This window comes from Mobula hypostoma, chromosome 7, assembly GCF_963921235.1.
Source record: "Mobula hypostoma chromosome 7, sMobHyp1.1, whole genome shotgun sequence".
In the NCBI taxonomy this organism is placed as follows: Eukaryota; Metazoa; Chordata; class Chondrichthyes; order Myliobatiformes; family Myliobatidae; genus Mobula; species Mobula hypostoma.
In genome coordinates this window covers 148026995-148040623 of record NC_086103.1, presented here as the reverse complement: position 1 = coordinate 148040623, position 13629 = coordinate 148026995, and the positions used below count along the sequence as shown (strand labels likewise).

General features: G+C 39.3%; 1 protein-coding gene across 4 annotated transcripts in view; it reads left to right on the top strand.

The window, feature by feature from the left end:
* flt1 (fms related receptor tyrosine kinase 1) overlaps positions 1–13629 on the top strand; it is a 155038-nt gene that overhangs the window by 122590 nt on the left and 18819 nt on the right. For 3 of the 4 annotated variants that reach the window (XM_063054254.1, XM_063054252.1, XM_063054251.1), the window contains 5 exons: positions 264–386; positions 504–615; positions 6092–6191; positions 7775–7880; positions 8066–8196. In XM_063054254.1, coding sequence (XP_062910324.1) covers positions 264–386; positions 504–615; positions 6092–6191; positions 7775–7880; positions 8066–8196 — 572 coding nt within the window. The remainder of the gene's footprint in view (positions 1–263; positions 387–503; positions 616–6091; positions 6192–7774; positions 7881–8065; positions 8197–13629) is intronic. The other variant, XR_010018734.1, reaches the window with a different exon arrangement.

The following is a 13629-nucleotide window of genomic DNA, read 5'->3' as shown; positions in this document are numbered from 1 at the left end:
AATGAACAATTATTACATTTAATGACTTACTTTCAAATTGTGATATCAGAAAACAAATACATTTGTTACGCAAGTTCTGAGGAACTCAAGCAGACATCCTACTTACCTCTGTCTACTTCCCCAGGAAAAATGTTAAAATATATATTTTGTATCATTCGGCAAAGAGGTTTTACTAAGTAAGTTTCCTTATAAATAATGATATCAGGAAACTCATGGCAATGATTGAGGAAATGGGTTTTGAGAATGCAACTCTTTTATTGCAGTGCATCCATCGAGACCTGGCAGCAAGAAACATCCTTTTATCTGAGAACAATGTAGTAAAGATCTGTGACTTTGGACTTGCACGAGATATTTATAAAGATCCCGATTATGTACGAAAGGGAGACGTAAGTTCATTTGAAAGGATTATTTGAAAAGATGCAAATAACTTGACAAGTAAAATTTAAGGATTACTTGCTTAAGGAGCTAGTCATGTCAATAATCTTGATCATCAATATTTGCAGGCAAGGCTCCCTCTCAAATGGATGGCCCCTGAATCTATATTTGACAAAGTTTACAATACTCAAAGTGATGTCTGGTCTTACGGAGTTTTATTGTGGGAAATATTTTCCTTAGGTATGTCATAATATCTACATCTATGTATTATACTCAGATAAAGGATTCTTTATGGCTACAGTTGGCATGCATAAATTGTACACAATATTAATAAAAACATGAATTTGAATATTCATACAGACATGTACAAACATTTGTACAGAGTGGCTAATGTGGTACCGTTAGAACATTGAATAGAGACAGTACAGTGCTGAATAGACCATTTTGCTCATAATGTCATGTTGATTTTAATGCCAATTTATACTAAATGTCCTACAAAATTATTTATAGCAAATTAACAAAAACAAGCCAATAAACTATATCCTCGAGTGTCTGACATTGGTGGTGGGTAAATTGATGGAAGGGGATTCTGAGGAACAGGACCTACCAACATTTGGAGAAACAGGGTCTGATTCAGGACTGTCAGCATGGCTTTGTGTGTGGGAAGTCAGGTCTGACAAATCTTTTGGAATTCTTTGAGGAGGTAACCAAAAGAATAGATGAAGGTAGGACAGAAGATGTTGTTTATATGGACCTTATTGTCTCTCATGGCGGGCTAGTCTGGAAGATTAGAGCACATAGGATCCAGAGGGAAATAGCAGACTGAATTCATAATTGGTTCAGTGGTAGGAAGCACTGGGTAATGGTCAAGGGTTGTTTATCAGACTGGAGGCCTGTGTCAAATGGTGCGATACAGGGGTTGGTTCTGGAACCTTTGTTGTTTGTAATTTATATAAACATTTTCGTTGTGAATGTACATGGCTTGGTTAGTAAGTGTGAGATCATACTAAAATAGTTGGTGTTGTAGATAGTGCAGAAAGTTATGAAAAATAACAGGAATATTTTGTTCAGCTGGTATGTGGGCTTAGGATTGGCAATTGGCTTTCTATCCAGATAAATGTATTTCATTTTGGAAGATCAAACCAGGGTAGAACATGTACAGTGAATAGTAAGGCCTTGCGTTGTATCATTGCAGGGGAATCCTATAAATGTAAGTACATAGTTAACTGAAAGTGGCATCACAAATAGATAGGATGATAAAGAAGGGTTTAGCATGCTGGCCTTTGTTTGTCAGAGCACTGAGTATAAGAGTTGGGAAGTTATCTTGCAATTGTGTAAGATGTTGATGAGGCTACACCTGGAGAATTCTGTACAGTTTTGTTCACCTATTATTGGAAAAATGCTATTAAACTAGAAAAGATTTACCAGGATGTTGCCAAGACTTAAGGGCCTAGGAAGCTGCAAGATGCATAGACTATTCCTTTGAATATCGGATATTGATGGGAGAACTGATAGAGATGTGTGTGTGTGTATATATATATATATATGTTCACGAGAAGCATAGAGAGGGTGAAAGCACGTAGTCTTTTTCCAAGGAAGAGTGTACTAAAAACAAGAGAACATAGGTTTAACTTCAGAAGCAAGAGACTTAAAGTGGACATTGGAGAGAGCTTCTTCACAAAAGGGATGGTGAATGTTTGGAATGAACTGCCATTTAAAAGCCATTTAGGGAAGTCCATGGATAAAAGAGGTTTAGAGGATGATAGGTCAAATGTAGGCAGATGGGTTTAGCTTGCTGGGCAGCACAGTCAACATGAAGTTGGACTGAAGGGCCTGTATTTGTATTTCTTGTCTCTATGACTCTGACATTTGGTTTGGTATATGAAATATGAATAGTTCTTATCTTAAAATGATTCTGCACAATGACACATGCAGCTTCACTTGCTCAACCAAATTGACTCACAGTTTAGCAGTCTTCTGATTCTGAAATTCTCTTTCTTGCTTCTCAATCTCACCCTAACCATATCCTTTCAGCCCCACAATGGTCTGAGCTTTCTGGGCTTCCTCAATTGTGATCAGCAGTGAAGTGAGCTCTGTGAAGAGATCTGACATAAGCTGCATTCTATGCAGCTCTGCCAGTCTTCACTGGGATAGTCATTGAGTCAAGAAAAATAAAGCATAGAAATAGACCCTTCATTTCTTACCTTCTAACAATGCACAATGAGGCCATTTAGTTCTGACTCCATTAGAACTCAAAGGAAAAACCTCATTAGAACCATACCTCTTTCCTTATCCCCTCCAACTCTGCAGTGTATTCAGTTTCATATAAGCCTTCAATTTCCCTTGTGATTTCTTTGAGGGGGGCAGCTTATATTTACCATATAAACTATTAATGTATCTTTGGGAGGAGCACCCAAAAGAAACCTATGTAGCTATGGAGAGAATGAGCAAAATCTACAAGGTAATTTCCTGAGGTCAGTATGGAATATGGGTCTCTGGAGCTTTCAAACTAATCCCATCACTTTAAAATGATTAATAACCTGCAAATTTCATCCCTCAACTTAAGAATATTTTGTGAATACAAGCCATGAGTCATCATGAGACTGGCTGAGAAATAACACATTATCTAAGAGCAATTGAGTGTAAGTGAAGAGTGCTTAGAACCAAATAAAATTTACTAGGCCATAATGTATTAATTCAAGCTGACTCTGCCACATGGTTCAGCATAGTTCCAATCCATCTCCTTTTTTTGCAGCTAGCTTCTTATGTCGGCTTTATACATCTAAAATAAATGTTCTAAAATAGTTTATGCTTGCTTTCTTGAGGCAAATTAGAGTGGGTAAATCCCCAGGGCCTGACAAGGTGTTCCCTTGGACCTGATGTGAGGCTAGTGCAGTTATTGCAGGAGCCAGCAGAGGTACTTAAAGCTCCTTAGCCATAAGTGAGGTGCTGGAGTAATGGAGATAGCTAATGTTGTTCTGTTCTTCAAACAAAGGCTCTAATGGGAAATAAATTGGGAAACTAAAGGCTGGTGAGCCTGACATCAGTAGTAGGTAATGTTATTGGAAGAGATTGTCAGCATGGCTTTGTGTGTGGTAGGCCATGTCTACCAATCTTAAAGAGTTTTTCAAGGAAGTTACTAGGAAAGTTGATGAATGAAAGGCAATGGATGTTGCCTACATGGAATTTAGGAAGACCTTTGACAAGAAAATGGGAGGTAGGTTAGAAGGTTCAGTCACTTGACATTCAGGATGAGATAGTAAATTGGATTCAACTTTGTTCTTGAGGTAGAAGCCAGAGAGTGTTAGTAGATGGTTGCCTCACTGACTGCAGGTCTGCAGCTAGTGGTGTGCTGCAGGGATTGGTGTGGGGTCTTTTGTTGTGGTAAACTAAATTAGCAAATTTGTGGAGCACACCAAGACTGGGGGTGTAGGGGACAGTGAGGAATGCTAGCGATACTTACAGAAGGATCTGGACCAGCTGAAAAAATGGGCTGAAGAAAAGCAAATGAAGTGAATGCAGATAAGTGTGAGATGTTGCAGGACAAATCAGGGTGGAACTTGAAGTGAATGGGAGGGCACTGAGTGCAGTAGAATGGAGGGATCGAAGATTATATATCCATACTTCCTTGAAAGTGGCATCACATGTAGATAGGTTCTAAAGAGAATTTCGAGCAGTAAATCAAGGTATTAAGTACAGGAGTTGTGTAAGACATTGCTGAGGCCTTATTCTGAAGTATTGTGTGCATTTAAAGTTATCAACAAGATTGAAAGAGTACAGAGAAAATTGACAAGGATGTTGCTGAGACTTGAGGACCTGGGTTATAGAGAAAAGGATGAACAGGTTAGGACTTTATTCCCTGGAGCATAGGAGAATGAGGGAGTATTTTATAGTGGTGTACAAAATTATGAGGAGAGTAGGTAGGGTAAATGCAAGCAGGCTTTTTCCTCTGAGGTTAGGAGAGACTAAAACTAGAGGTCATGGGTTAAGGGTGAACGTTGAAATGTTTAAGGGGAACATGAGGGGAATTTCTTCACTCAGAGGGTGGTGAGTATGTGGAATGAGCTGCCAGTGGAAGTGGTGGATGTGAGTTTGATTTCACTATTTAAGAGAAGTTTGGATAAGGGGAATGGAGGTCTTTGGAGGTCTTTTGATTGATGGGACTAGGCAGAATAATAGTTCAGCATGGACTAGATGGGCTAAAGGGCCTGTTTTTGTGTTGTGGTGATCTACGACTTTATGACTCTATGTTCAAGTTCTTAGATAGGTTAGCTTCTGGATAGGAGGGGAATGGTGTGCTGCCTGTGCCTCTGTTCTTCTCCATATAAACTGAGAATGGAGCTGATATTAACCAGGCCTGTCATTTGAGTTGGCTGTTTGACTTGGATCATGGATGATCAGCACCATTCAGTGAAGGAAGGGAATATGCTGGTGGAAGTTATCAAGATATTTATGGAACTTTCAGACGCAGAACAAATAGTAATTTATCTTGGTCTGTGTGTCCTGGGACCAACTATAATTATTGTGATATTCCATCTTGTTTCTAACTATTTCTCAAAGCCTAGTTTATTCAGTCATTCCTATGGACATCTTAGGGCCTTCATTTGTCCCACTCTTCTTTATTTTATTGTCCATTAATCATTAGTGTATAATTGTGAAAAGGATCAAATGCTTGCTCCTACATTACCAGGCTATAATACACTAGCTGCCTGCCAGTGTTTGGTATTTTACTGCATAATATACAGCAGTCATGTGTATAGCATTCATAGTACTGTTCTTCAGAATCATCCAGAGCCAGACAAATGACATCATGAGCTGCTTAAAGAGATTCAAAAGGAAGTGGAGAGAGGGTATGAGGGCAAAAATCTCTGGGTATTCCTTTCAAAAGTAACTGACTAAGCACTACACACCTCTGTATACTGGAGTAGGACTGGGTGAGTCTTGGACATGGCTCTAGTTTAACATGTGAAGAATTCATGTCCCACCCACATGCACCGGGTGCTCTAGTTTCCTCCTCCATCCAGAAGGTGTGTAGGTTGGTAGGTGAATTGGTCCTGTAAACTGCCCATTGTGAATGGATGAGTCACAGAATCTGAAGAATTGATGGTAATGTGGCCAGCATAAGGTTAGAACTAATGTAGGATTAGTGTGAATGGATACTTTATGGCCAGCACAGACTGAGTGGGCTGAAGTTACATCACTCAAGCAGCTACTGTTGCAAACAGTATGCAAGACGAGCGTTTCATTGTATCATGATACATGTGATAATAATAAACCAATATCAATCATCTTTGACTTTATACTCGTATCTCAATTACCTGTTTCTCAAGCTTCTTGTCAGCTTCTCTGGGGTTTATAAATAGCCAGTAATATGTTAGTTCAGAATAATACTGGTTTCTATATATGTGTATTAATGCAGAAAAAGGGTTATTTCTTGACATTTACTTTTGTTGAATCCATCAGTTTTAAAGCAGTGATTGTTGTACTTAAATCTGAACATTTTCCTAATGGGAAATAATGATAAGATGAATGTTTGTTAATACTTCTACCTCTTCATCCACTAACTTGCCAATATCAGTTTATAGGTTTTGTCAGATCTGACTCTGACGCAGATTTGTTATAGTTAGATTGTTATTGACATAGTTTTGTTATCATCTGCAATTTCTATCCTTGCAGTTACTCTTAAAACATGGTCTTATTTACATACCTGATTCAGGTGCATCACCATACCCAGGAGTCCAAATCGATGAGGAATTTTGTCGAAGATTAAAAGAGGGCACAAGGATGCGAGCTCCTGACTATTCAACCCCAGAAATGTAAGCAACAAATAATTGCTAGCTTAAAAATATTCAAGGCCCACATACTTTGCCTTCTATTATGCTGGAAGCTATAAAGTATAACCTTTGTTTAAAATAAAACCTTGACCCTCTCTGAAATTGATCCAAAATAAGTGACTAATTAGATTTTAAAATGAATTAAACTAACACATTTCATATTTATACTTAAAAAGTAGAAATTAATTTACAGTATACATATTGTAAGCATTTATGTGTGTGAGAGAGTGCAAAAAAAACACCAGGTCATCTTATAACTCACTTGATGTAATGGATTTCCTCAGCAGTGAATATGGAAAAAGGTTGTTAGTACCATTCTAAAAAAGTGTCTGAAACAAGGTAAGAGCAGTCTGCGTTACCTCTGTGATTACAATAATTACAGCCTTTTTCATGAAAACAGAGGAGTGTTTGATAGCTCTGGGCCTGTACTCACTAGAATTTAGAAGAATGAAGGGGGATCTCATTGAACCCTACTGACAGAGTGGACACGGAGAGGATGTTTCCAATAGTGGGAGGCTCTAGGACCAGTGGGTGCATCCTCAGAGTAGAAGGATATCTCTTTAGGACAGAGATGAGGAGGAATTTCTTTAGCCAGGGGATGGTGAATCTATGGAATTCATTGTCACAGAGAGCTACGGAGGCAGTCATTAGGTATATTTAAAGCAGAAGTTGGTAGATTCTTGATTAGTAATGGTGTCGAAAGTTAAGGGGAGAAGGCAGAAATACGAAGAAAAATAAATCAGCCTTGATGGGCCGAATGGCTGAATTCTTTCCTACAGTCGTATGGTCTCTATGGACTACTTTTCTAGGCATACTTTTAATAATGAAAGAATATAACGGGTGCAAGACAGGCTGTTTTTGAGAGGTATAGATTCAGTATAATACATTTAGGAATGGGACAAGATAAACGTTTCAGGGTCTGTGGAATATGCTGCCTTAATTCGTTGACAGTGATGATATTATTCTGGCCTGCTAGGTGGAAATCAGGCAAGGACTATTAAAATTGTTTCAAAGGCCCATCTATCAAATGTTCAGTCTTCTTCTGCAGGCTTCTATTTTCATTTGGACTTCTACGTGAACAACTGCTGGAATGTGGCATGTTTCAGCTTGAACATTGCAACATATTTCTTGCCTGTCTCACATTTAAATTTGTGCTTCATGTATCTTGTCCTCTGCTACATTTGAGCCTGGATTTTTGTTGGACTGGGGCACTAAAGAATGTGAATCTGAAGTGGCTAAGTAGCTATGATTTATTTGAAGTTTAGACAAGCTTTATAGAGGCTAACTGGGTGACTCCTGTTTCTATCTATTTTCTTGTGGTTTGCCATATGTTTTACAACCAACATTGTGGATTTCAGTTAAGACTATAACCAACTTAATATCAACTCCCTCTCTGAGAAACCTGAAAGAAATAGATTGTATAAAACTAATTTGATTTTAATGTGATGTTTATAAGTGTTACTTAAAATTATATTTTACATTGACTAAATGTAAAATTAACCTAATGAAACAATTGTATATTTAAAACTCAAAGAAGCTAAGTATTCATTGGGTATTCATTCCAGCTATCAAATATTACTCGACTGCTGGCATAATGAACCCAAACAGCGGCCTACATTCACAAAGCTTGTGGAGAGACTTGGAGATTTATTACAAGCAAATGTTCAGCAGGTACTAAAAAGTTAAGAAGAACGCTGGCTGACTGCTAAGTATTTCCAGATTTTCACTTCAGATTTCCAGCATCTACAGCTTTTTGCTTTTACTGCTATTAGTTAACATCCTCATAAACATCATAAACATTAGTTAACATCATCATTATTTTTAATATTTATAACAAAACATGTTGTGATTGGCAGGATGGAAAGGACTACATCCCCCTGAGAGGCATGCTCGTATCAAATAGCTTTAATTTTTCAGTGCCAACATTGCCAGACTCTTGCTTGGGAGAAGAAATGGAGAATTCAAAATTTAATTATAAAAATACAGGGTAAGATATATTACCATTTTATCAAGAAAATTAAAGTCTTTACTGAAAATGCTGAAACAAGGGATAGACAATGAATTAAACTGAGATAATTCACTAAGACAACCAGTATCCAGGATTTGAGTTTATTTTCTACTCAGTTTTATTATGTCTATAATCTTGCAACGTCTCCCACATCTGTTTATAAATAAGGCAGATATCAGTATAAAACTCTTGCTGATTTTCTCTCTTCTATTTTCTGCTCTTGTCCGAGATCAATTTAATTTCAGGACTTTTTTAAAATCAGACAAACTATGATAAGTTAACTCCACTCTAAATTCTTTTGATTGAGGCAAAAATAAGATTAACAAATTTTTGTACCTATAATTGATTACAGCAAATATAAAATATTAACTGATAAGAAATATGCACATTGTAAATGGAATAAGCAGCTGCTTTGAATCTGTACTATTATTTTTTTCACTTAAAATATTGAATATATGCACAAGACAAGAAGAACCTACTGGGAACATCTGCAAACTTCTTGAGTCGTCAGTTGTGTTGCTGATGGAAAGCAAGGTTGAAGAAATAGTATTGAAAGGAAACATTATCTCTTTGTGCATCTTAGTTACCAGAAAAAAGTGTTGGCAAGGTCCTGGATTCATCCATTGAAAGTTATCGAGTCAAAATTTCTCTTAAATGTTACAGTCAAACCCACATTTACCATGTGTGCTGACAGCTCACTCCACACTCACACCACACTCTGAATGAAGAAGTTTCTACCCATATTCTTGTTAAATATGTCACCTTTCACCCTAAACCAATGCCCTCTAGTTCTAGTCTCATTCAACCTGAGGGGGAAAGAGCTTGTAAGCATTCACCCTATCTATACCCCTTGTAATTTTGTATACCTCCATCAACTCTGCCCTCATCCTCCTACGATCGAGGGAATAACTTCCTAACCTATTCAACCTTTCCATGCAGCTCAGGTCCTACAGTCCTGGCAACATTCATAAACATTTTCTCTGTTCTCTTTCAAGCTTATAGACCAACTTTCCTGTAGGTAGGAGACACAAGACTCCAAATTAGTCATAGTCATACTTTATGATCCCGGCGGGACATTGATTTTTGTTACAGTTGCACCATAAATAATAAATAGTAATAGAACCATAAATAGTTAAATAGTAATATGTAAATTATGCCAGTAAATTATGAAATAAGTCCAGGACCAGCCTATTGGCTCAGGGTGTCTGACCCTCCAAGGGAGGAGTTGTAAAGTTTGATGGCCACAGGCAGGAATGACTTCCTATGACGTTCTGTGCTGCATCTCAGTGGAATGAGTCTCTGGCTGAATGTACTCCTGTGCCCAACCACTACATTATGTAGTGGATGGGAGGCATTGACCAAGATGGCATGTAACTTAGACAACATCCTCTTTTCAGACACCACCGTGAGAGAGTCCAGATCCATCCCCACAACATCACTGGCCTTATGAATGAGTTTGTTGATTCTGTAGGTGTCTGCTACCCTCAGCCTGCTGCCCCAGCACACAACAGCAAACATGATAGCACTGGCCACCACAGACTCATAGAACATCCTCAGCATCGTCCGGCAGATGTTAAAGGACCTCAGTCTCCTCAGGAAATAGAGACGGCTCTGACCCTTCTTGTAGACAGCCTCAGTGTTCTTTGACCAGTCCAGTTTATTGTCAATTCGTATCCCCAGGTATTTGTAATCCTCCACCATGTCCACACTGACCCCCTGGATGGAAACAGGGGTCACCGGTACCTTAGCTCTCCTCAGGTCTGCTACCAGCTCCTTAGTCTTTTTCACATTAAGCTGCAGATAATTCTGCTCACACCATGTGACAAAGTTTCCTACCGTAGCCCTGTACTCAACCTCATCTCCCTTGCTGATGCATCCAGCTATGGCAGAGTCATCAGAAAACTTCTGAAGATGACAAGACTCTGTGCAGTAGTTGAAGTCTGAGGTGTAAATGGTGAAGAGAAAGGGAGACAAGACAGTCCCCTGTGGAGCCCCAGTGCTGCTGATCACTCTGTCAAATTTGGCCCCACCTAGGTCTAATACAACTTAAACATAGCTTCACAACCCCTGTACTAAATGCTCTGACTTATGAAGGCTAATGTGCCTAAACCATCCCTACCTGTGATGTTACTTTCAAGGAAATAACAATCCATGTTCCCAGGTCCCTTTGTTCTTCCACATATCTCAGTGCCAAACTGTTCCTTGTCTTACCCTGATTGGTCCTCCCAAAACAACTCAAAATACTGCAAGTGTGGTCTTACCAATGCCTTATAAAACCTTGCTTTCATATGCTAGTCTCATCAAAAAGAACGCTGACATTGCATTGGCTTTCCTTACCACCGACTCATCCTGCCAGTTAACCTTTAGGGAATCCTGCATGAGGACTCCCACGTCCCTTTACACCTCTGATTTCTGAATTTTCTCCCTTTTTAGAAAATAGTCTACACCTTTATTCTTTCAAAGAAAGTGCATAACCATACACTTCCCTACACTGTATTCCATCTGAACATCAGCACAGAAACAGGCCCTTTGGCCCACAATATTGTGCAGAACCAATTAAATTAGTAATCAAGTAGCCAACTAAATGAATATCTTCTGCCTACACAATGTCCATGTCTTTCCACTTTCCTTACTTTTATGTGCCTATCTAAACATCTCTTAAAATTCCCAATTCCCTAAAGTTTCTGCCTCTACCAGCACCCCAGGGAGCACATTTCAGGCACCTACCACTCTCTGTGTAAGAAGTTGCTCCTCACATCTCTTTTGAAATTACCCACCTCACCTTAAATGCATACCCTCTGGTACCAGGCCTTTCAATCATGGGAAAAAGATACTGTCTGTCTTCTCTATCCAAGCCTTTCATAATCTAATAAACCTCTATCAGATCTCTCCTCAGTCTCTACCACTCGAGAAAACGGGCCAAGTTTGTCCAGCCTCTCATTATAAGCCCTTGCCCTCTAATCCAGGCAAATTCTTGGTAAACTTCTCCTGCACCCTCTCCAAAGCCTCAACCTTCCTATAATGGGGTGACTAGAACTATATGCAACACTTCCAGATGTGGCCTAACTAGTGTTTTATAAAGCTGCAATATAATTTCCCGGTTTTGAACTCAATTGGAGCTATGAATTTGGACCCCAAGATCCCTCTGTTCATCAATGCTGTTAAGTATCTTGCCCTTTCCAGTCTCTTTGCCCATTCTCCTGAACTATATGTCCTTCTACTGACTCCTGCTTCCTCACACTATCTGTCCCTCCACCTATCTTTATATTGTCAGCAAACTTGGCCACAAAGCTATCATTTTGATTATCCAAATGATTGACATACTGTATGACGTAAGAAGAAGAGGCCCTAATACCAGTGGAACATCACTAGTTCATTTCACTGGCAGGCAACCAGAAAAAGTCTCCTTTATTCCACCTCTATGTCCCCTGCCAGTCAACCAATCTTCTATCCATTCTAGTTTCCTTCCTGTAATACCTGCTACCATGCACGTATTTTTCCTGTAATTCTTTAGAATACCTTCGAATAACTTACTCATGACTGATGTCGGTATCAACAGCCTATAATTTCCTGTCTTGTTTTTATTTCTTAAACAATAGATCAAGGTCATGACATCATTAGTCACTCCTCTGGCACCTCACCTGTGGGTAAGGATATTTTATATATCTGCCAGCCTACCTGCAATTTCTCTAATAGCCCCCCACAAGATCCTAGGAGATGCCTTGTCAGTCTCTGAGGACTTATCCACCATAATTTTCCTCAAGTCAGCAAGCACCCCTTCTTCCATAATCCAGATACAGTCAATAACCTCACTACTCTTTTGGTTTAGTTCTATAGACACTGCGTCTGTCTCCCGAGTAAATACATGTGCCAAAAAATTAATTATAAGATCTCCAACATCTCTTTCTGCTCCATGCATAGATTACCACACCAATCTTCAAGAGAACCAAGTTTATCCCTTGCTGTCTTTTTGCTCTTAGGATTCCTTTCCACTTGTCTGTCAGAGCAACCTCATGACATCTTTTAGCCCTCTTGATTTCCTCTCAAGTGTTCTCTTGCAGTTCTTATATTCTTTAGGTTCTTCATTTGCACTTTGCTGCCTTTACCTGATATGCGCCCCCTGCCCTTTTTCTTTGCCAGAGCCTCATTAATCTATCAGTAATTAAGGTTCCCTAAACCTGTTAGCCTTGCCTTTTATTCTGTCAGAAACATAAAGATTCTGTGTTTTCAATATTTCACTTTTAAAGACCCCCCACTTACCAAGCATTTTTTTTTTGCCAGAAAATAGCCTATCCCAATCCACATTTGCCTTGCCAGATCCCTTCTGATGCCATCAGAATTGGCTTTTCTCCAAATTAGAATCTCAACTCAAGGACCAATCCTATCCTTCTCCATAATTATCTTGAAACTAATAGAATTATGATCACCAGGTTGAAAGTGCTCCCCTACACTCACTTCTCTCACCTGCCCTGTCTCGTTCCCAAAGAGGAGATCCAGTGTCATGCTCTCTCTAGTTGGTACATATTAATTAAGGAAATTGTCCTTTACACATTTGACAAATTCTATCCCCTGAGTCCTTTTAAAGTAAGGGAGTCCCAGTCAATGTGTGGAAAGTCAAACTCACCTACTATCACAACTTTATATTTCCTGTAATTGTTACAAGTACCTAGGAACAAAAGAACATAAGAAATAGGAGCAGGAGTAGGCCACCTGGCCTGTCGGTCCTGCTCTGCCATTCAATAAGATCATGACTGATCTGGCCATGGATTCATCTCCACCTATCTGCCTTTTCCACATAACCCTTAATTCCTCTACTCTGCAAAAATCTATCCAACCTTATCTTAAATATATTTTCCAAGGTAGCCTCCACTGTTTCATTGGGCAGAGAATTCCACAGATTCACCAACCTCCCGGGAAAAGCAGTTCCTCCTCATCTCCATCCTAAAACTACTCCCGAATCTTGAAGCTATGTCCCGTAGTTCTAGTCTCACTTACCAATGGAAGCAACTTTTCTGCCTCTATCTTATCTCTTCCTTTCATAATTTTATATGTTTCTATAAGATCTCCTCTCATTCTTCCGAATTCTGGCGGGTACAGTTCCAGGTGACTCAATCTCTCCTTATAGTCTAATCCCCTCATCTCTGGAATCGACCTGGTGAATCGCCTCTGCCCCGCCTCCAAAGCCAGTATATCCTTCCTCAAATAAGAAGACCAGAACTGCACGCAGTACTCCAGGTACAGTCTCACCAGTACCCTATACAGTTGTAGCAAAACCTCCCTGCTCTTAAATTCAATCCCTTTAGCAATGAAGGCCAACATTCCATTTGCCTTCTTGATAGCCTGCTGGACCTGCAAACCAACCTTTTGTGATTCAAGCACAAACACTCCCAAGTCCTTCTACACAGCAGCATG